Source organism: Alexandromys fortis, unplaced genomic scaffold (assembly GCF_014885135.2).
Source record: "Alexandromys fortis isolate MF-2015 unplaced genomic scaffold, M_Fortis_MF-2015_v1.1 scaffold_51, whole genome shotgun sequence".
Lineage (NCBI taxonomy): Eukaryota > Metazoa > Chordata > Mammalia > Rodentia > Cricetidae > Alexandromys > Alexandromys fortis.
Genome location: NW_026067925.1, coordinates 5,821,051 through 5,845,692, shown reverse-complemented (window position 1 = coordinate 5,845,692; position 24,642 = coordinate 5,821,051). Strand labels below are relative to the sequence as shown.

Below are 24,642 nucleotides of genomic sequence, written 5' to 3'. Positions count from 1 at the left end.
GCTTGGCACATAGGGAATGGCACTATTAGGAGGTGTGGTCTTGTTGGGATAGGCATGGCTTTGTTGGAAGAAGTGTGTCACTGGGGGAGGTGGGCTTTGAGGTCTGGCCAATGTGACAGGTGCTTCTGCTGCCTACAGATCAAGACGTAGACTTCTCGGTTAGGGTTAGCTTACATGCTACTATGAGGATAATGGACTAAACCTCTGAAACTCTGAGCCAGCCCCAACTAAATGTTTTCCTTTATAAGAGTTACCATGGTCATGGTGTCTTTTCACAGCAATGGACATGCTGACTAAGACATCTGCTCAGACCGTGGTGGCACAAGGCTTTAATCCCAGTGCTTGGGAAGCAGAGATAGGAGCATCTCTGTTGTAGAATATTATTTTAACTAGGTAAAGATGTGTTACATTTGTTTATGCTGCAGAATATGACTTTAACTGTGTAAAGGTGTGCGACATTTGTTTATGCTGCATCTGTTTAAGGATGTAAGGGCGTGTGTTTAATTATGTGAAGATGTACTGCATCTGCTTCTCCTTGCCTGCCTAAGGCATCTGCTCGGTCTAATAAAGAACTGACTGGCCAATAGCTAGGCAGAAAAAGGATAGGTGGGACTAGGGGGCAGAGAGAGTAAACAGGAGGAGAAATCAAGGCTCAAGAAGAACAAGAGAAGAAGAAAGAGAGAATGAGGGACAGACAAGTCCTGGGCCAAAGCCAGGCAGCAGTCAGACATAGAGAAGCAGTGAAAGTAAGACATACAGAGGATAAAAAGCCCAGGGGCGAAAGGTAGATAAAGAGAAACAGGTTAATTTAAGATAAAAGAGCTGCCAGAAACAAGCCTGAGCTAGGCCAAGCATTGAAAACTAATAGGAAGTCTCTGTCATGATTTGGGGAGCTGGTTGGTAGTCCCCCCCCAAAAGCCTGGTACACATCTCTAAGTTTAAGGTCAGCCTGGTCTATAGTGAGTTCCAAGAGAGTCAGAGCCCAGGCTACCCAGTGAAACTCTACCACTCCCTCTCTGCAAAAAAAAAAAAAAAAAAAAAAAAAAAAAAAAAGTCTCGAGTGTGGAAATTGGTTGTGGGGCCATGATGCTCCATTGCTGTGATGTATGGTCGCTTTGGTTCATTTACTTTGGAGTTTTTCTGTAGGCTCCTATCTGTGTCATTTTGGGGACACCATGATCAACCAGCTAGTGCCATAAGTCTACATGAGTCAGACCATTGCGATCACCGAGTGGCCTCTGTTGCCAGTACAGTAGTAGGAATTCTGCTCATCTTATGCTGGCACATGGCCCTGGCCACTCTGGACTCCATTTCACTTACATTATCTGGTTACGCAGCTGCAGTTCCCACGGAAACGCCTGGCATATAGGGCAGAGCTCAGGTGTGTTGGCGCCTGCTTGTATGTCTTCCCTCCTGGGGTAGTGTGTTTTACCCAGAAAATGCATTCCAGCATTCAAGTTCTCTGGTCTTTGCCACCCCCCTCCCCATGGTTAAGCCTATGGCACCAGCGTTTCCAGCTCACTCATAATCGGTGTTTGGATCTCGACTTCAAATATAGCTGAGCCATCACATTGAGATTATAGGCACTTTGTTTTTTGTTTGGAGACAGTCTCTCTCCACATGGCCCTGCCTGCCCTGGCATTCACTAGGTAGATCAGGCTAGCCTTGAACTCACAGAGATCTGCCCCACTTCTACCTTCCAAGCACTGACATTAAAGGCATACACCATACTTCCGGAGGCACCTTGTTTTTTTTTTTTTTTAACTGAGAGACGTTAACGCTAAACTCAGACTACTCAATGAAGCAATGATGATAAATCTAGCTTAATTCAATTTTATGTTTCTTCCTCCTTTATCCCATACTGTTGGGGACTGCAGACTCTCAGATTCTGAATTTTCTATGACCCCTTGCCTGCAGGAGTAAACAACTTGTTTTCCTGTCCTTGCAGCTGCTCTGGGCACGAGACCCTCATGAGTTCTTGATGGCAGGGGAGTGGTTTCTGGTGGGCTTGCAGCTGAAAAATCCCGAGAGCTAGAGCGTGGCCGTTAGTCAATGAGAGCCCTGTATAAGCTGCCCTGGAACACAATAAAATTGGCATTCTTGTTTCAAGGATGACCTGTGTCTGTCTGTCTGTCTGTGTGTGTGTGTGTTTCAGTCTCTCGAACTGTCCCTAAAAATCATTCCTATGCATATTCCCCAGAGCTCAAAAATTCTTTTGTGGTGTAGTCCTCCTGTATAGGGGTCACATTGTACCTAACTTCTAGGGGCCTGTATTAGTCAGAATTCTCTAGAATCACAGAACTTATGGAATAAATCTCTCTCTATATATGTATATATACATATACTATATACACACACATATAAATATATAAATTTATTGGAATGACTTGCAGGCTTCAGTCAAACAATGGCTAGCTATGAATATAAAGTCCAAGAATCTAGTAGCTGCTCAGTCCCATGAGGCTCTGGTGTCTCAGCTGGTCTTCTGTATATTCTGGAATCCTGAAGAAGCAGGCTTCAATGCCAGTGAGGGAACGGATGTACTGACAAGGCAAGGGCAAGCAGATGAAGAAAGAATATTTCCTTATTCCACTGTCCTTACATAGGCTTCTGGCAGAAGCTGTGGCCCAGATTAAATGTGTACCTTCCAGCCTCAAGATCTGAATCAAAGGCATGTTGTCTCCCTGCCTCGAGGTCCAGATCACAAGGGTGCCCTCCATTTCTGGACTGTAGTTCATTCCAGATATAGTCAAGTTGACAACCAAGAATAGCCATCCCAGGGCCAAGGCAAAGGGAGATGGGCAGGAAGGTCATTGCTGTGTCCACATCTAATGCAGTAGTATCACCCCACACACTGACAGAGGGTGATTCTGCACCAGATGGGCGTGGGACTGGGATGGATGTCACCTCTGGTAAACTCATCAGCCACTGAGTGTCCGATGGCCACAGCCTTTCCCCAGTTACAGGACCCCAGTCTTCCAATATCTTCACTTTATGTGGTGCTTTGAGCAGATCAGTCGGCTGCGTGATGAAGGCAGGGCACCTGATTGCTGGTCAGCAGCTTCAGCTCCGGGCTGCAGGACAGGCTTTCTGTAAGATACACTTTGAAGCCTTGGGGGTACGGCCAGCCTTTTGACACTGCCACAGGATCTCACCTACAAAGTCCATCCTGGAAAAAGGCACATTTAAACCAACCAACCACAAAAATGTCTCAAAGTTTTAAGTAAGTTTATGATTTTGTATTAGATTGTGTTTATAGCTATCATTGGCCACGTGAGGTTCATGAACTATGGTTGGCCATGTCTTCATCTGGAGCTGGGAAACTTGCCTCTCTAAGGTTATTTCCTTCGTTTCTTTATTCTTTCAGCAATCAGCAATTGTATCCTTAGTTTCCCCCAGAGTGTTCCACAGATGATGTGGAGTCGTTAAAATTCCTTGCCTCTCACAAATCTTGAATCAGGAGTTGAGAATGCATTTTTCTCTGTGTGATTCTTTTAAGACTGTGCATAACCCATTAACTCTAGACTATGAGGAAGATTTAGGAAATGTTGGTTGTAGCATAATTAGAGAACCCAACAACCCTTTAGAGAAGGCCACCCTTACAGCTCTTCCTAGACCATGGTGATGCATAGATGTTGTGAAGTGCTATTTCCAGAGCAATACAGCCACGTCTTCGTCAGGTCAGCCATGCCTGCTTGCAGGAGATCACCACCACCGGGCCTGCTGTTGATGGTCCTCCAGAGAAGGAAGGGGTGGGGCCATTAGAGCCCCCTCTCAGACGTCAGCAACTCCCAGACATTTGTATGCAATTCTGATTTTCTTTTTTTTTGAGTGTGGAGTTTATTGAAATGAGGGTAAAGAAGAGGGAAGAGAGAGAGAAAAAGAGAGAGAGAGAGAGGGAGAGAGAGAAAGAGAGAGAGAGACTTACCTCTTCAGAAAACCAGGGGGAAGAGCTGCAGTTCTGATTTGTGCAAACCCTGACTGCATGGTGTCTGGGAGGTGCTAGGTATCTAGGTTGAGGAAAGTTGACTGAGAAAGGACTGAATCTTTTTAGTTATAGGGAAGCCAAGGGAAGCCATCATACATACTGAAGGCTTCTCAGTGGAGCTGCTTTGGGCTCCCCAGGCTCCTGTAAGCAGCTGTTCAGCCATGTTTATGTGAGCAAGCCCAGTGAACTCATTGATTCCCCAGGCAGAATGTTTGTGGAGTTGTACTTCACTCTTGGGACCATGTAAGGAGAGGGTTGATGTTTACACCTCCCCAGAGAAGGACTTCTCACAAGAGCAGAGGCCTCCAGTTTCCTCTGGTCGGACTCTAAAGCATCTTTTTTCTTATGTTCTTGCAAGGGAAGAATTCACACCGCCAATCAAGAGTTTAACTGGGGCAGGCTGATATGATGGCTCACTAGGAAAAGGTGGTTGTGTGGAGGCCTGGCAACCTGAGTTCAATTCCTGTCTACTACCAGTACATTTTTTTTTTAAAAATAGGGTTTCTCGATGAAAAAGCCCTGGCTGTCCTGGAACTCACTCTGTAGACTAGACTGACCTCAAACTCAGAGGTCCACCTGCCTCTGCCTCCCAAGTGCTGGGATTAAAGGCGTGATTACTACCACCCAGCTCCAAATCTACATTAGGAAGGGTTCTTCAGAGGAGCAGAACTAGCTTAATGTAGCTATAAGATTTACCAGATTAGTTTGCACTAAAGGGCTGTGTAGCCCTACATACTGTAGAAGGAGGTAACCTGGTAGTTCACAGCCCATGGAGCTGGATGCCTCTAGTCCCAGTCCAAAGCCAGGGCCTGGAGCTCCCTAGAGAGCTGCAGATACAGTCCACAGTAGAAGGTTAAGAGCTGGAGTCTGAGGGCCAGGACAAACTGCCTTCCCTTGTATCTGGCTGCCCCTTGGAAGCTATGGCCCGCTGTGGGGGCAGGCCTTCATCTGTTTATTTTCTCTGAAAGCATCTTCACAGACACCCGCAATCGTGTCTTCTGGGTGATTCCCAAACTCATCAAATAGACAATAGCAACCATCATAGGTATGAAGTGCCTCCCAGTGACTTGCAATTGCTTCCTGGGCCCACAGCTGGTGGCAATGTTTAGGGAGGTTCTGACAATATGCAGGCAGAGCCTAGCTGTCAGAAGTAATAGTTGCTGGAGTAACACAATAATCAGAAGGTATACATCAAAAGTGGGAGAGGTCTGTCTACACACAGCAGACATGGGCGGTGCCACCTGACAAAGATGTGAGTAACAAGAACCAAACCCCAGTGGGAATGTCAAATCCACACGGCGAAGCATTCACTACCTCAGGTGGCAAGGCTAAAGTATGGACTCTGGTGTTAGGATAAATCGCGTATCCTGCAGGACGTGAAGTGCTTTGATCTTTCTGGCCTGTTTGGGGAAGAAAAATAGCCAGTCCTCAGCTGACCCGTGAGAGAAACTTTCCAATTTGTGCCAGGTTTAGGACTATTTGGTGTCATGTCCAACACTCCAGCCGAGCCTGCCTGTTATCATCACAGAGGACACACGTGGTCACAGGCTTCTCCGGAGTTAACAGATTTGTGGAAACATTGGTATGTACCTGTGTGGGAGACGGATGTGCCACAGTGCGCATCAGAGGACAACTTGTCAGTACTCTCCATCACGAGGGTTCAGGGGATGGAACTTGGTTTGTCAGGCTTGGCAGCAAGCTCCTTTACCTGCCGAGCCACCTCACACTTTAATTTTGAATTTATTCTTTCAAACTTTGAAAGTTTCACTAGGTTCTGCTGCTCACAGTTTTGAATCGTAATAGTCACATGTGTCATTCTACTGGATTTTCTCTTTTTAAACTACTTTTTCAATGTTGAGTGTTATCTTTCCCATTGGCTGTGTGAGAGGTTAGTATGACTTTCATCTCTCTGATTCCCTTAGTTATGAAAAATATTTTAAGGCAAAACTCTGAGAAATTTCATTATGTGATATTAGAAGAGAAAAATTGGATCATGGAGTTCTGTTTGACTAGCAGATGGAGAGAGGACCGAACAGGATTTTATTTAATAAAAGTGTAATAAGAGTATATTGTTTTTCTACATCAGTAAGTTTTAACACATACGTTCCTAGCAGTTCCTAGAGAGATCCTCACAACTGCAGACATGCCTTACAGCGTTCACAAAGTATTGCTCATCAGAGTGAGAAATCTGGAACAGTTCAAACATCCATCCAAGGGAAAACGTGTAAACAGAACCACGGTGCGCGTGTACAGTACAGTAGGCTACAATACAGTGGTGGAAACAAGTTAGAACTATACATATTAATATGCATGAGTTATAAAAATAGAGAATTTTAAAACCATGGGATATATATGATTTCATTTATACAAGGCTCAAAAATAGGCATATGTAGGTGATAACCATAAAGAAAAAACTGAAGGGGCAATGTACACAAACTTCAAGACGGTGGTTCCCCTTCTGGTGGAAGGGAGAGGTAGTGACGGGAGAGGGACCTCGACATGTCTTCCAGGTCTGTGATCTAAGTCGAGTGGTAGGTACAGAGCGTATTCATTTTATTATCCTTTAAACTGTACATACAATTATATACACCCCACCCTCCATTTTTCACACAGTGCTGGGACGAACTCCAGGCTTTGCAAATACTAGGTAAGTGCTCTACCACTTGCTACACTGGGAGCTACATGCCCGGCCCTAAATTCTATTGTATACATCATTCAAAATCAAGGTGATTTTCAAAACAGTGCCTGGGACATGGAGCTGGCAAATTTTGGTTGTGGAGATGGGCAAGGTTTCACTTAGTCATAGCAGGACTCAAGGGACATTCCTATCAAGGGACTGTGTCACCTACTGATAGGAAAGGAGGGTGTGGGAAGTAACTGTTAGAGACAAAGTCTGGAGAGGTGGCGGGGGGGGGGGGGCATTTGATGAAGTAGGAAGCACCTCCCATATTAGCACAGTGTCTCTGGAGACAAATTTAGTGAGTCTGGAGATTGGGAGATGAGAGGCCAATGGACCTGGCATCTTTTTACTGAGGCATCAAGTGAGGGTCTCAACAGAGATAAATGTGGAACACGTCGGGGCCACAAAGAGGGAGGCGGCGTGAGGGCCTACAACAAGGGGAAGCTAACTTCCAAGGAACTGAAAGCAGGTCATGGTGCAGTCAGTGATGAGTGCCCGCTGCTTTGTGGACAGAAACGTAAGGCCAAGCTAACCCACACAGTGGCAGTTAGACACTGGGCATCTAGATCCTGATCGGGCTAGCCAGCCAGATAATAAAGGAGCACTGAAGTAGCAGAGGGACCTAAGGAGCAAAGGACTTAGTTGCTGGCCATGGGATTTAGTTTGGGTGAAAGGAGAAATAGGTGGGTTTAGGGAGGAGATGTTAGTAAGTGCTAGGTATAATGGCGTTGGGATCTTGCAAAGGCCAATGACTTCTTGTAGCGCAGTGGACCAGGGTAAATCTAAAGTTAATGGTCAGAAATGCTTGGAACAAAGATTCCAGAAGTGACCAGGCATGGCTCATGCCTTTAATCCCAGCACTCAGGAGGCAGGGTCAATCTCTAAGTTCGAGGCCAGCCTGGTCTACAAAGTGAGTTCCAGGACAGCCAGGATTACACAGAGAAAACCTGTCTTGAAACAGAAGATTCCAGAAATGGGTTAGAACATTCCCAGTGATAGGGCTAAGGTTTCAGTTCAGGGTTGAAGAGACAGGGAGACTGGGACAGTGGCAGTGGTTATTAGCTGGGGAAGGATGGTGACTTGGAGTAGAATAATGATCAGCACGGTGACTGAGGAGGGGGCTGGCAGCTGGGGGGAAGGGTGCCAAGATGACAGAGGCAAGTGGCACGGGTCACCTGTGTGGTGTAGTCACTAGGAATGAGGAAGGCTGCGGAGGAAGACATTAAGAGCAGAAGCGTGTGAAGCAGCAGGTAGCATCTGGCAGAACTGGACAGCGCAGGCTCTGTAGTAGAGAAACGACAGAAGCAGAAATGGAGAACACAAAGGTTTAGAGGGCTTCTCAAGGGACAGCGTGTGGCTGAGAGATGCTTCTTGGAATACCCCAAGAGTCACCTAGAGCAGTTTTGCCTGCCCCACTTCAAGTGTCAGACGGGACAGTAAACATGAGCAGTTGGCAGATGAGGCTCTGTAGGGCCCCTGGGGATGAAGGTCTGAGCAGTTTGGGTCTTTAGTGATGACTGACATAAACACGGATGGCTAACTGATGGAGGTGGTCCTCTCATGGCAAGGTGGTCCTCGAATAAAACAGCCCCGCCTTAGCCCATGGACTATAGGCTTCTAGACAATTCTCTCTAAAAAGTGCTCAGGTTCATGTTTTATTTTGTGGTTACCTTTTGAATAATTTGTATAGGTTGACTCAAACCCACCAAAAACTTGGGAAATCCTGCCTCCACCTCTACTGAATTTTTTAGGGGAACCAGTGACTAAGATTTCCAGTGGTTCACCTGTCCAGGCTGCCAGTTACTTTATCCAGGAATTCTGTGTGATTTTAGGCGACTGACCTCTCCACTGTCTTTGAGGCACACAGGATGTTGTGATGAAGTGTATTTAAGTGATCTAGTACAGCCCCAAACATGTGAGAGGTAGAACAAACGGATTTTGCTTTTTATTTTGTCTTCAGTCTAAGGTAGAAATTTTTTGATATTTGTGGAGGGCAATGCTAGGGTACTCCTGTGGTGTCTGTTTACCGATGGCACGCAGAAGAGGAAGGTATACCCTTTCTGCACTTGCCTCTGCTCCCTCAGGCCATATTCTAGCTTTGCCAATGGAAAGTTCCACATCATATTTGAGGGGATAAGGACAGGCCAACTGCACTGAGATCCCCACCCAAGGTGGACCAAACTACCTTAAAATATTCTTTTAGATGAGTGTTTTGCCTGCACATATATCTGTGTATCATGTGAGACTAAAAAGGCGGAAGAGGACTTCAGATCCCCTGGGACTGCAGTTACAGGAACCTAGGTCCTCTGGAATAGTAGTCAATGCTCCTAACTGCTGAGCCACCACTCCAGCTCCAAACTGTCTTAATTTCGTAAACACCTCACACGTGTATTTGAACAGTCAAGCAAGCCACATTCAAGTTGCTTTGAGGAGTCTGGCTTAGCAGCCTGGGTAACTATACCCAAGTCCTCCAACTCAGAGGTTTGAAGGGTAGCCCGAGACACTGTGAGGACTTCACAGAAGCAGATGACTGTCCTGACATGAGATCCACTGCTTGCCCGTGACTCTCGGATACGACAGAAGACAAGGTGATGGCCAAGGCCTTCCTCCACCTGGAGGCCCATTTCAAGTAAGTGCTACCCAGCGTGAGGGGCCAGGGAAAGGCTTTGAATTGGCAGCCCTCAACAGCATGGGAGGGGGTCACTCTCAACTGAGACTGAATTCTTTTCAGTCACAGCAGGGTCGCAAAGCACCCGGAGGCTCATCTGGTCTTTCAGTCAGTGGAGAGGTGGCTCTAACATTTCTTTAGTGTCCCTTGGTTTGGACAGGAAGGAAATAGTTCACATTTGCAGTTCAAGTTAAGGTGTGTTGACAGGACTTAGCTTTGAGAATGCTTAGCAGTTCTGTTGTGGAATATTTGCTTAACTAGGCAAAGATGTGTTACATTTGTTTATGCTGCATTTGTTTAACTATGTAAAGATGTGTTATATTTGCATTAAATGACCTGGCTGGGCAGGGGTGATGCACGGCTTCAATCCCAGCACTCAGGAGACAGAGGCAGGTGGATCTCTGTGAGTTTGAGGCCAGCCTGTTTTATAGAACGAGTACCAGGACAGGCTCCAAAGCTACACAGAGAAGCGAGACTGGCACCTAGTTGACAGGAAGTAGCAAGGAGGGGGGCATGGGTTTTTAGTTGGAGCGGTGTGGAGAGAGGCTCCTGGATGCCAGCAGAGAGAGAACGTTAGCCAGTTGCTACTCTCTGAGCTGGCAGGTTTTCACCCTAGCCTTTGAATCTCAAGTTTTATTAAAATGAGAGAGACTGAGCTAAAGCTGCCTTTGGCAGTAGCAGCAGAGCCACAGAAGTCCCCTAGGCTACGGCCTGAGCAGCAGGGCTGCTAGTAGTTTAAAGTGCAGACACCGACATGGAAGACAGCAGTTCTGTTTCCTGCCAGTAACTACAGGAAGCCATTAACCTTCCTTAGCACAGACTTCCAAAAAGTTGGAACAAGGCCAATACACGGGTAAACTCAGGGACAATTAAAAAAAGAGATTGCCGTTCCCTAGTACTACTGGCATTCTTCCTAGATGGAGGGCCTGTAAGTTGTTCTTAGCAGATCTGAATCTATTACGGAATTATGGTAAGAGTTTCACGGAGTGTCCCTGAGGTGAGAACAGCCGAGTTATAGTAGATCACTCTTATTTGGCAGAGTGGACAAATCTTGGTAGATCATAAAAACTATTAATTTACTTGACAAAACTTAATTCAAGGGGAAGAATTTAAATTAGGGGAGAAAACATTGCACTAGGTACAAAAAGGCCGATGGAGGTGAAGGCGAAGGTTCAGGCTGGAGGTACCAAGCAGAAGAGGCTAATGGAGAATAAGGAGCAGAAACACACAGGCTCCTACTTAATTCCTGAAAGGGGGTTGGGAAGTCTTCCAGTCAGTCCACTCTGCCTCCATTTTTGAGACATCTGAGCTGCTACCTGCTGCTTGTGCACAAGAGCAATTATCATTGAGTAAGGGAAGCTGTGACTACAAGAACGACATGATACAGAGGGCTGGCCGCGTTCCTGCACAGCAGATGGGATTCCTGGATTGTACAAATAACCCTTCCCAGCACAAATACAGAAAAGCCTTGTCTCTTAGAGGTCAGAAAGAACTATAAAACATTTCTTATAAAAGTAGTTTTTAATAAATCGATGTATTTCAATGTTGTAACATGATAACCCAATGCTGTATCAAGGTAGCAAAAGTGAAGGTTCCTGGTGTTTTATAAACACTGGATGACAGTACACTTGCATTCCACTTAACAGGAAATTCTCTTCAGGTCCAGGAAGATTCATTGACAGCTGTCCCAACTGTTGACAGTGGAGATGTGTGTGTATAGCATGAGCAGATAATCAAAGTCTAACAATCGAGCTACACTCTCAAACCCATACTGACAAGAATGAGCTGTAATGGCAGGAGGGCCAAATGCTGACAAAAACTAACTTTTAAAATTAGTCATTTAAAGCAAACATAGCATATACCAAAGCTACAGGAAATATATAATAGAGTCGTAAGACGACACATGGGTTAGAGCCCTGAAGCAGTGAATGTGTTTCTACCCGTCTTGTGACAGAAGAAGCCATGGAAAGAGTTCTGCAGCTGTCTGTGGTGTGATCTCTACACACAATGCTATCAATGGACTACACCTGGAATTCCCTGCTCTGTAAGATGCTGGTGATGGGTAAGATGCTATTGCTGTGAGTCAGAGCAATAGTTGGCTGGAGCTCAGGCCTGGAGGTGCTCTAGGACAATCACCACCTGCTACCGTCCCATGTTACACTTCTAAAGCTGATGCCTCCAGTGTGGGTTAAAAAACCCAAGCATATTTAAAACAAGTACCAGAAACCAGCTGTCTGATCCTTTACAGCTATTACTGTTCAACCCTCCAGAAGAAACTGTTTCACTTGGTTACAACTACAGAAGCTATACTGGACTCCATGGATCACATATGAATTCATGACTGCAGTTCTGACCTGGGTTTTTTTTCTTATGAGTTCTGGTTGAGAACAAGATTGCTTTCATCCAAGGGCAAGAGAAGAAAAATTAATAAAACCCATTGTTAATTTGCACTGTAGAGAAGGTCCTCACTAAATGAGATTCTTTCTCTTGCAACCTCAATCAAGTACACTAGACTGCAGGAACCCTCATGTCCAGACTCTGATCTGCTCACTGTCAGGTAACTGGTGCAGGCATTCTTTATTTCCCACAAGACCTTTATATCTCTTCAAATGCTACAGATATCAGCAAGTCACTTGTGTGTTGAGCTGCTGAAATATGGGTGAACACAGAAGAGCTGTTCCTGGTTATTTACCCAGAAATGTCTGAGGGGCCATTCCCTTGGGTCAACAGCAGATTCAGAACATATCTCAATGGGTGAGAAAACATCATGATCCATATTATTAATAAAAAAAACTCCAAGTGAACCAAACCAAGCATTACCTACTAACCTGGGTTTGAGGGCTAGGTCTCTTCTTTTAGTGAACAACCTCCTGGAGAGCGTTAGTGTTTTGTCCTAAGTCTCATTTTCAGACCTGAACTAAGTCAACTCTTCATAAAGACCACATATTCTGTCTTGCTGCACGGTTCCTGAAACACAGGCTCTGCCCCCCATGGAGCAGAGCGACTTGCACCGGCTTCCTCTCTGGACACAGAACAGTCAAACAGCACAAAGTGGCTTCATTTTCCTCAGGCCAGTGTTTATAACCCAAGGTTTACTTTCCCTAAAGAGGGTGTGCTTACATTAAGTATCAATCAAAATCAGCTCATGGCAAAGGCAGATGTAATTTACTCAAAGATATGTATCCTCACATAGAGAAATGTGACTTTCACACTAATGAAGTATCTAAAGCCGCAGTCAGTACCTTGGGTGTTTCTATGCTGCATCCACTACTTTACACAGGACACTCTCTCTTAAGGCAGAACATTGATTGTGACATGTAATGATTGGTTCTTATATCCAAGGGTCAACTGGGGGTAGACTCTAGCAAACAACTTCCTTACTAAAGATTTAGCTGTAGCGACAACTTCATTCCTACGATTATGTTATGTAAGAGACACATTTGAGAGAACATAAAAAGGTGAATTTAAGACACACAAAAATATGATTTTTCAACAAGAGGTCAATGAAAATAGAATTTCTATTATGAGGCGAAACTACTCTCATCATGAACTAATAAACTCCAACAAGCCATTTCTGGTATGGTGTACACAAAGTATTAAATATTAAAGAATTACCTTTGGGGGGGGGGTGTTTCTTTAGACTCTAGTTTTCAACGTCTGGTATAAAAAGTAGCCTGGATAGTTAAAAAGCAGTTTAATGTCAGTTCATACTGCTGCTCAGGAAGCTAGGTTAGGATACTCCCGCCCCACCCAAAACATCCTGGGCAGGGAGGAGTTTAGTATGTATTAAAATAAAAATGAAGCCCCTCCCCAACACATGTGCAAAAACACTTGTCAGTTGTAAGAGTATCTTCCATGAAAACATCTTCATTATAGAATCAAGGCATCAAGCCAGGCAGATACAATACCACCCTGCTAAGGTGGGCGTATTTGGGATGAAACCAGCTGCTCCACGGGCACCCTGGGAAATGTGCTACTCAGACTAGGAAGGGGTGGAGTGGAACTGACCCAGGGCTCCAAGCCCTCGGGCTGTGTGTGTGCTCCTTCATGTCAGGCCAGTTTGGATCCCTGTATCTGGGCACCAAAAAATGGTAACAAAACAAATACAAATCTAACATACAGCTCTTAAGCAGGTGACGGGAACTGTAACCATGTAAGTACCTCTTCAAGTGCCTACTTTTTATGCTGTAGTTCTGGCGATTTTCAGGATGTGTACAAAGATGACCTGCCTAATTTCTGAAGATGAAGGTTTTCTTCTTTCATGGTGGCAGAAGTCCATGCAAGATTTGTAAACAGTGATACAAAATACTGTAAACGTAATTTAACAGAGCTCATATAAAACAGAGGAAGTGAATCCAAATTTACAAGTGGATTAAAAAAAAAAAGAGGGCAGCTTCATATAAAGTTTTCCCTCCTGCGCCAAGTGATTTTTCTTCTTTTTTTTTTGTTTTTGTTTTTGACTACAAATATAATCCTGAGCTGAAAAACTGGGATTTGGGGGAGAGCCATCTTTGCATACAAAATATCCAAAGGACATTTACTCTATTTTCTTTTCTCTAGTGATATTCAACTGCCAGAGACAGTTTTGAAGGTGTGACTTTGGAGATGCTCATAGTTTAGTGTGACGCCCAGTTCTGGCACCAGCTGCAGCACTTGCCATGGCAGCGGATGCGGCTGCATCCTCTGCTTCTTCCAGTTCATCCTGGAGCTCTTGGCTGACACTAGACTGCAGTGCAGCAGGAGTGAGCCACTCCTTTGGGAGGCAACTCTGTAGAAAGGGTATACAGGAACTGAAGTAGGCCAGTCGGTTGATCCAGCGAGGAATCTCTTTCCCACAAAGAATCTAAGGAGGAGACAGCTCTGTGTTAGGGAGAAGAGAATAATGCTGGCTGTTCTACTCAAGGGTGGGTAGCTAAAGGGTGAGAAAACATATTGCAGACTAGCTTGTGGTGCTACTATCCCAGGCTGCTGACAAGCAGTGCCTTAACTCAAGAGCCAGGACCTTTCTGTAACCCCTTCCTTTCTTTCAGCTGTGGGTTTTTTTTTTTTTTACAGTTGTCAAGTCAAGCTAATTGTGCTTGGCTTCTGTCTTGGATCCTTGAGCTACTTTCAAACATGTAAAATTACTTTGAACAGTACACAGAAGAAAAAGGCTTGTTAGCACAAGATGTTATAAGAGATGCCCCAGGCTGTTAGCAGAGTCAGTCTTGGGTATTCTTGTCAAATCTTTTCCCAGGTTCTTTTCTACTCTCTTCCAGTTTCTACCATCTCACTTATTCCTGGGCTGCATTCTATGTATTTTTCACTTGTTTCAAGGATGTTCAGATGGTCCAGAAAGAAGTGTGCTAGCTCCACGATACTCTGGCACAGGGACTATGGTCAGAATAAAGCATGGAGGCCTGGTTAGGGGGACTAAATGGGGTAGAAGTAAGTGTCAGCTGGAATCCTGCTACATTTCTCTGCCCACTTCTCATTCTTTTAGAGTCCTTAGGACTGGGAGTCTTCCTCTTCCTATGTTAGATAGTGAGAAGCAGCTCAAAACAATGCTGACTTTACCCTGTATCATCTTGGCTCTCGTAAAAACTGGGCTCAACTGAATCCATGTTCCACTGTCACTTTGATGGTTTGCCTCTAGTCATGCTAGAGATTATGATCATGTGATCCGAAACTAATATCTTAAAATACCTGCAAACATTAGGTTAATGACTTTGGAATAAGGCTTCAAAGTTTCTTACAGCAAAGAGGTAGTGAGCTTAGAAAGCTGGCAACTGTGCAACACTTTCCCCTAAGGATACAGCAACATTCCTTAATCCATTCTCTAGCTTGGCTAAAAGGAAAATGAGGTGACTTCATTTACGAACAGGTAGTGTGTTCTGACCATTTTTGATTACCCAGCATCTATCACAGTGCCTAAGAGCACAGAGCGAGGCAGATGGGTACTTAAATATGTTTAAATAATATTTACTTGGGTAAAATGGGGGAGAAGGCTGAGCAATGAACTGACTTGACACCTTTCCCATCTGTCTACTCCTGAATGCACTAGCAACATTGTGTCTTATATTTGAGATAGACCTAGGAGTATCTGCATAGAGATTAACCACATATGAAGTAGTTAAGAAAAATTAGGTTAACATGGCAGCCTCTTGCTGCCCATTTCATATTCTCCTTCTCAAATTTTGATTCCATTCAGCAATCTGTTCTCTTCGACATACCTTTGTGTTTCAGGGAAGCTGACTTCACCCAGCTCTTGGGGTTGAGGACTGATCAACCTAAAAGAGTCTGCTATATCCAGCCACCTGTGTTCATAGATACACGCCTATGGCTCTTGGTTATGAGAAGACACAGAGCTAAATAAGGTCATAAATAGTTCGCAAGCCTAAAACATCCATTAGCTGACTCTTTCATAAAATGTTTAGCAATTCTTGGGTTGATGTTTGACTTTTTTCTAAATTTCCATTTTAAAGAAAGCAATTTATGTACACGTTTTACCTGCATGCACATTTGTATGTCTGTGTGTAGAAGAGGGCTTCAGCTCCCTAAAACTGGAGTGTAAATTACCATGTGGGTGCTGGGAATTGAACCTGGGTTACCTAGAAGAGCAGCCAGTAGCTGCTAAGTCATCTCTTCAACAACCTTGGGTCTAAGTTTTAAAAACTATGAAGCCCATTAGTAGGTTATTCAGAATTGTAACCACAATTTTATTTTAATGAAATAGACTATTAATAGTGAGGTAACTGTGACACTTGTCTTCTATGCATTTGTATAAATGGGAACATAATATTTTTTTTACTATGGTTCTTCATCAAATAGTATTTGGTTTATAGTGTGTGAAGGGTAATGTCAACTGGACCAACCACCAAATAGATAAGGCTCTAGGCAGGTCTGTGAGGGATTATCTAGGTTAGATCATTGAGGTAGGGAGACATACCCTAAATGAGGACAGCACCACTCATGGGCTGGAGTCCCAGACACTGCACAAAAAGGAGAGGAAACTCAGCACCAGATTTATCACTCTGCTTCCTGACTCTGTAGATGTAGGGAAGGCACGGCTCCTGCTGCAATGATGGACTTTCCTTTAACTATAAGCCACAATATACTCTCCCTTGTTTTATTTATTTGAACTTTTCTTTTCCAACTCTCCCCCCTCTCTCTAATTTATTTTTTGTTACTTCATGCACACTGATGTTTTGCTTGCACGTATGTCTATGTGAGGGTGTTAGATCCCTTAGAACTGGAATTACAGACAGTTGTGAGCTGCCGTGTGGGTGTTGGGAATTGAACCTGAGTTCTCTGGAAGAGTAGTCAGTGCTCTTAACTGCCATCTTTCCAATTCCCCTTCTTTTATTCTGTAAATGAAAAAACTGTGTTTGTTGTATATATGTACACATATGCCATGATGTGTGTGGTTAGTGGTAACTTTTTGGATCAGTTCCCTCCTTTTACCATGTAAATCCTGGGGATCAAACTCAAGCAGCCAGACTTTGCAGCAAGCCCCTTTACCTGCTGAGCCATCTTGTTGGTCCTTAAAATTGCCTTTGTCAGGAATCCTGTCACAACAACCAGACAATTAATGGATAAAAAAGCAGGACCAGGAGGGGGCTGCTGCTCTGATAGACCTGAATCTGTGGTTCTTTGGGCCACTGGAACTGGTTTATGGGAGGAATATTAAAGACTTTGGAACTTTGGGCTAGAAAAACTCTCAAACACTGTAAGCAAATCTTCATGGGGCATTCCTGTGAGAGCTGGGAAGATAAGAATGTTGAGAGAAAAGGAGACAGTGGAGTCCCAGCTTAGGAGGTTTCAGAGGGAACCACTGACTCTATCAATAACTGAGCTAGAAGTCATCCACATGTTATTCTGGCAAAGGATTTGGTTGCATTTTACGAATGTCATGAGAACTAGAGTGAAGTCAAATACAGGAGTAATGGACTAGGTAGTCTGATGGCTATGGTGTGGCCACCGATTTCTGCTGCCATCTAGATCTAGGTAAGAGAGCAAATGTGAAGCAAAGACATTAGAAATGTACAGTATGTCCAGGAGAGAGCCTGGGCACGTTTCAAGTTGTAGAGAGGCTATAAGTATTGAAGACAAACCTATTCGACACTGGAACAATGGAAAATGTGCCCTGAGGACAAGACCCTATCCTTCGAAGGCTCTGACTTGTGAAAATGCAAATACGCCCCACAGAAGGAAGTCTAAACCAAGAATGTAACTGAAGGGTTAATGCCCAGGGAAGTGTCTATGCAGGACACACTCAAGTTGCTGTACTGTGGTCCAAAGGCAGGCTACATCCTGAGCTGGCAGTAAAACTTGGTAGTATCATTTACATAGAACAGCTTTCTGAGGCATAAAAGATATAAAACTGTGTGAATCATGGCATCTTACATTATGGTGTCAGAAAACTGCTGAGTAGGCAAAAATTGGCAGTTCCTGAGGCCGACTGTGTGAAGCTGTGACAGTGAACCCCAGTTTGAAATGGAGACCTCAGTTAGTTGGAGAGGTCAGAATCATGGCTGTCTGCCAAGGAAAGCTGTATGCATAAAGTGGAACTGGCACGTGCTGAGGCAACAAGAGCTTGGGCAGTGGCATTACCCTAAGCCCTTTAGGTCACAAATGGGTCCAACAGGAGCCCTATACGCCAATATGGAGCTATGGGGTTTAGTGTTTTCCTTGGTCTGGTTTTTGGTCTTGCTTTGGTCTATTCATTCCTTGTTATGCTCCATTTCTACCTTTTAAAATAGAATGTTTTCTCTGAGCCACTGGATCCCAAAAGTAGGTAACTTGGTTTGATGTGAAAAAGGCTCAGTTAAGAGTTACAGTTATACTTCTCTTTCCCCCCTGAGACAGGGTTTCTCTGTGCAACTACCCTGGCTGTCCTGGAACTTGATTTGTAGAACAGGATGGCCTCAAACTCACAGATCCAGCAACCCTTCTAGGATGCTCAGTGATCTATTGATAAAAATAGAAGAGGTACACATGGAGAGTTCATCACAATACTCTGATATCAACAAGACTAGGCTAACTCAAGCACCAGAAATAAGAAACTAGGTGACAACATTATATTGTCACATGAAGACTGTTCAACTATCACTACAGGATGGACTCTAGGACGGAAATGGGCCCTCTTATCTGTAATTTTACTGCTGTACATTAGGTTATAATTGGCCACCTTTAGTCTAAAAAATGCTTTTAAGAAAGACTACATCAAGCCTTTAATGCCTGCATTTGTGAGGCAGAGGCAGAGAGCCAGGCAGATCTCTGAGCACAAAGCCAGCCTGGTCTACATAGTGAGTTCCAGGCTAACCAATCTAAGTAGAGACACCCTTTCTCACAAAAAAAAAAAAAAAAAAAAAAAAGACAAAAAACAAAACAAACAAAAAATACTCAACCAACCAACCAAATAAACAAAAACTATGTCTGCATAACTTTTGTTATAGCACAGTGTGATGTTTTCGCTGCTAAATTTCATTGCAGGTATTTATGTGTAGTTGTTTGAATGAGATATGTTCCTTATGGTCTCAGGAATTCGAATACTTAGTCCTGTTGGTGGCACTGTTTGGTAAGGTTCAAGGCTCAGGAGGTGTGGCCTCAATGGAGGAAATATGCCACTGGGGTTTAGAGCTTAAGACCTTACCTCCTCCTAGTGTGCTATTCACCACTTGCAGTTTGTGGTTCAAGATGTGAGCTCACAGCATCCAGTTCCCTCCATCATGCCTGCTACTTACTGCCATGCTTTCCCACCACAATGGAATCTTACCCTCTGGAACCTTCTTTCTAAGTTGCCTTGAACAAGGTGTTTTATCAATCAATAGAAAAGTAACTAGTATATCATACATACAAAAACTATAGTACAAGCCAGATACGGTGCCTGTTTAAAAAACAAATAAACAAGTTATCTATTAACAAGAGTCAGGAAAATTCAGGTAGGCAACTAAAATTTACCAAACAAAGTCTCAGCAGCTAAGAAGTTTCTTTCTTCTTCTTCTTCTTCTTCTTCTTCTTTTTTTTTTTTTTTTTTTTCCAAGATAGGGTTTCTCTGTGTAGTCTTGGCTGTGCTTGAACTCATAGAGACCCACCTGTCTCTGCCTCCCTAGTGCTGGGATTAAAGGTGTGCACCATCACTATCCAGTGCTAACAGTTTCTTACCTTTATTTTTTTTATAGTTAAGAATTTCAAAAAAAAAAAAAAAAAAGAATTTCAGTGTCTTATGGTTTAAATCTAAAACATTCTCCCAAGGTTCATGTACTAAGTGTGGTTGCTAGCTCAGGGCAAAATGGAAAAGTACAGAACTCTGAAGGGGTAGTTTAGTGAAAGGAAGTGTGGCTGGAATAGTAGGAATGCCCCTGAAAGAATACCAGGCACCAGCTCCTTCCCCTGTTTCTCTCTTGGTGACAGATGGTAAGCTGCTTGGCTCTTCTGTTTCTGTGTAGTTCCCACCAAGACACATTGTGCACAGGCTCCAACCACTGGTAATCCACTCTGATTGGAAAATATGTCTTTTTCTATGTATTTGTCACAGTTATAAAATGCTAACATAAGGATACAAACCAAGTGAGTAAGAGGCAATTATCTGTAGTCATTCTACCCACTACAAAAGAATGAGCAGAATCACTACTTAAAACTTTGCTGACTCCGCTGGGCAGTGGTGGTGCACATCTTTAATCCCAGCACTCAGGAGACAGAGGCAGGTGGATCTCTGGGAGTTTGAGGTCAGCCTAGTCTACAAGAGCTAGTTCCAGGACAGGAAGAATCAGGAAAAAAAACACCAAGATTGAATATAGTGGCACAGAAAGTACACCAGGAAAGTGCTATCTGCAGAACTTTAGGATGAAACTGAATTTACCTCTGATAAAGCTGAAGAAAAGTGATTGCAGTTTTTGTGCATCAAATGGTAGGCATTGCCTTTATACTCTTTCCCCAGTTCTTCTACAATCTTTTCTATATCATCTTCTAGAAAGTCCGTACTCCCTAAAACAACAGCTTCTCTTAAAGAACAAAAAACAAAATAAACAAAGCAGTTTCAATCAGGTTATTTATAATAAGCATTATTAAATACTTGCTTATTTCCAGGTATATTACAATAAATAAATCAGGGCTAATATATTCAGATTAAGGGAAATGAGATACTTAGTAATTTCAATGATTTTAGTTTCCATTTTGCTTTATGAAACATGTTTGTTATTAGAGAACCAGATTTAAGGTAAAAATAACCTTGCTAAATATTCATAGCAAAGAGCTGGCCATATTTTCACTAAAGAAAAAATTCCTGGTATTAACCACCCTTGTGTTTGCATTGAGACAAGCCATGAAACTTGACTAAATTTTAAAATATATTATTCAAAGCATCAAATAAAAACACTGCAATATACTTCCTGGAAAATGTAACAGATATTACTCAATAAAAGGTAAAATTTTAGATATAAACTAGTTGTAAAAGACAGCTACAAATTATTAGAAAATCATTTTATCAAGCACAAACGGAGACTGAGGGGCATCAGTGCTGAGTTAGGAGCTGTGCAAGTTACAGAGATCCTGAACAAAAAGCATAAACAGGTTATTTCACACATTATTTGATTTCCCATCCTTATATAACAATTTAATTCAATTTTAAAATTTTAACTTTTTAGATTTTTTTAATCTAAAAATTCTTTATGCCCACAAAACAAACTCTGACATCCACAACAGTGTGACAAAAATTACTCTCCCTACTTACTTAAATTTAAATGTTTCTCCTAGTTCAGAAGCATTTCCTGGGGAAATTTCAAATATTCCAGAAAAAGGGTAAGGATGGCCACCATAAGCAAATTCTGAAAAGATAAAAGTAAAAATTTTTAGAATATAATAAAATATAATCAGAATGCTGAATCAGCTTTAAAATACTACAAAGATAATGTTATCTGAATATTTTTCTAAAGTGCCCTTTGCAAGGTCCTGTTTGGGTATTACCAGTACAGAATACCTGTCTTTTTATTTTTGGTTTTTTGAGTCATGGTTTTTCTGTAGCTGTAGAGACTATCCTGGAACTAGCTCTTGTAGACCAGCTTGGCCTTGAACTTACAAAGATCTCTGCCTCCTGTGCTGGGATTAAAGGAGTTTGCCACCACTGCCCGGAGGTGAGAATACCTGTCTTTAAAGGCTCTGAAATGGTAACAGTTACAGACACTCCAAAATGCCTGTGACTGCTCTGTAGACTGCTCTACATGTACTCCAGGAGGAGAGTGACCAGTTTTTAAAAGTGCTCAGTCTCTGTGGCACCATCACACCATGAGGCCAGCAGCTCAGGACTTGGCCCCTTTTCAAGCTTGCATGTCACTGGAGAAACTGTCTAGTGAGAATGAAGTCTTCACAGTTCCTGAGGAGAGCTGTCCTGTTTTGGTGTACTTTGTCATCATGCTGCATGCATCCACTCATACCTGAAGACTCTTCATTTACACTGGATTAGGAGTGAAAACACCACTGCACCACGCATAGGGGTATATGTCTATAATCTTAGCACGCAGGACGCAGATGGATCATGAGTTTTAGGCTAGACTGGGCTATTCCTGGTGAATTCCAGGCAAGTCTGAACTATATATAGAGACCCTAGTTGAGAAAAAAACATCAAAGCTGAAGCACAGTAAAATACCAACATTAAATACACAACTATCTTTATATTCTTCACAGCAAGTCTTGTAGTTAGAAGGGCACTATTTGTACGTTCTCCTAAGACATGTATTTCCAGCTATATGTTCTTATCTACAACAAAAATGCAGATAGCTTCAGGACAGGAAAGAACCAGAACTTCTGGCTTCAATTCTGGCATCTCATATTAAGTGGTAAAGTCTTTCTTTCTTTCTTTCTTTCTTTCTTTCTTTCTTTCTTTCTTTCTTTCTTTCTTTCTTTCTTTCTTTCTTTCTTTCTTTCTCTTTCTTTCTTCCTTCTCTTTCTTTCTTTCTTTCTTTCTTTCTTTCTTTCTTTCTTTCTTTCTCCCCCCCCCTCTCTTTCTCTCTTTCTTTTGTAAAGTCTTAGTAGATATAAGCAATTCCAAATAAATGTTTAAGTAAGTTAGACCTATCACTTAAGATTTACTAAATAACTAGGCATGGTGGTACATACCTATAATCTCAGTGCTAGAGAGGTGGAGGCAGGAGGATCATTATAAGCTTGAGGACAGTTTGGTCTATACTGTGAGTTCCAGATCAGCCATGCTATATAGCAAGCCTGACTCAAAATACTTAAATAAATGAACGTATTTGTTAAATACACACTCTTACATTTTGAGACAAAGCACAGCAAAGAACGAGGTAGATGAGGTTTAGTTTCTCTCATTTATATTTTATTTGGTCATGTGTGTATCTGGGTGTATATGCTACCCAGTAGTGCTGGTTCCCACAGAGGTCAGAAGAAGACAATGGATCCCCTGGAGCTAGAGTCTGGTTATTAACTCTAGTCTCCCTCCATCCACAGCCAACAGAGCTGAACTCTAGTCCTCTGGAACAGCAACAAGTACTCTTAACCACTGAGCTCCAAGGGTATCTCTTCAGATAGATTCTGTAGAAACATAAACTTTTTTTTTTTTTTTAAAGAAACGATTTGGTTACCCCTAAACTGACCTGATTAACTATGCAATGCAGCCCAGGTTAACTTTTAATAATGCTCCAGTCTCTGCTCCCTAATTGGTGAGATTATGGGTGGTCCACTTCTATGCCTGTCCTAAATTTTGTTTGTCTATCTGGTCTTGAGGTAGGGTCTCATTCTGGCCTCAAACCCACAATCCTCTTACTTTAGCTTCCTAAGTACCAGGATACAACCATATACCACCATGCCCTGCTCCTCTTTAAGATTCAATAAGTAGGGGCTGGAGAAATGGCTCAGAGGTTAAGAGCATTGCCTGCTCTTCCAAAGGTCCTGAGTTCAATTCCCAGCAACCACATGGTGGCTCACAACCATCTGTAATGAGATCTGATGCCCTCTGGCATGCAAGCATATACAGGCAGAATGTTGTATTCATGAATAAATAAATAAATAAACCTTTAAAAAAAAGATTCAATAAGTAGCTGGGCGGTGGTGGTGCACGTCTTTAATCCCAGCACTCAGGAGGCAGAGGCAGGCGGATCTCTGTGAGTTCGATGACAGTATGGTCTACAAGAGCTAGTCCCAGGACAGGCACCAAAAACTACAGAGAAACCCTGTCTTGAAAATCCAAAAACAAGCAACAAACAAACAAAAACCCCAAAAGATTCAATAAATAGTTCTATATAATTTTTATTAAAATATTGTATATAATCAGATTGGATTTGGTAAAAATCACTGTTTTTTGTTTTTGTTTTTTGGGGGCAGGGTTTTTCTGTGTAACCCTGGCTGTCCTGGAACTTGCTCTTTAAGACCAGGCTGGCTTTGAACTCAGCCTTCTGGGATTAAAGGCATGTACTGCCACCACCACCTGGCTTCCTATTTGGATTTAATTTTTTTTTTGGATTTTTGAGACAGGGTTTCTCTCAAGTTTTTGGTGCCTGTCCTGGAACTAGCTCTTGTAGACCAGGCTGGCCTCGAATGGATTTAATTTTTTTATTCGTTTCTGTTATGAATGAATGCTCTGTATGTATACCTGCATGCCAAAAAGGGCATCATGTCCTACTGTAGATGGTTGTGAGCTACCATGTGGTTGTTGGGAATTGAACTCAGGACTTCTGGAAGAGCAGTCAGTGCTCTTAAATGCTGAGCCATCTCTCTAGCCCCACATGTATTTTAATCTTAAGTAGAGTAAGGGAAGACAAAGGTCCTTTTAGTTTTTATTTTTTTGTACAAGAAACAATTACAATTTCTCTGAGTTTCCACGAACATGTATTGAATCATGTTTTTGTTTTTAAATTATTTTATGAAGGGGAGTAAAAATTGTGCAGGTTAATAGAGCACTGGAATTGCATATAAGAATATCTGGGCTCAAATTCTAGTTCTGATAGTTATTAGTAGTGTGAATGGTGACAAGTTAGAGCCTTAATTTCTTTTTATTAAAAAATGCCACATTCTCTATAAATAGCATGATCATATGGTCTCAAAGTTCATAGCACTAAGGAAACAATAACACACTATTCAAATTTAACTAAAAAAAAGTAATACAACTTAGGCCAAAGGTCAGATAGGAAACCCACAGGCTATAATCTCATCCACCTGCAATACTCTAATCATTGACGATTTCAGCTGAAGCCCCTCATTGTTTCTTGGGGTTAGCAAGTGCACTCATTTCAAGTAAAGCTTAATTGACAAGTCTTTATAGCCAAGACTGAATAAGCTAAACTGCAGCTAGAAGCAACCATTATATATATA

The 24,642-nt window shown here is 42.7% G+C and overlaps 1 protein-coding gene across 1 annotated transcript; it reads right to left on the bottom strand.

The window, feature by feature from the left end:
- Window positions 1-10,838: 10,838 nt before the first annotated feature.
- Window positions 10,839-23,943, bottom strand: Desi2 (desumoylating isopeptidase 2). The gene is made up of 4 exons (XM_050142806.1): window positions 23,924-23,943; window positions 21,050-21,196; window positions 20,180-20,321; window positions 10,839-14,179 (listed from the first exon to the last, which is right to left on the bottom strand). Exons 1-4 carry the CDS (start codon window positions 23,941-23,943, stop codon window positions 13,946-13,948), a joined length of 543 nt encoding a protein of 180 aa, XP_049998763.1. The 3' UTR covers window positions 10,839-13,945.
- Window positions 23,944-24,642: the final 699 nt, after the last annotated feature.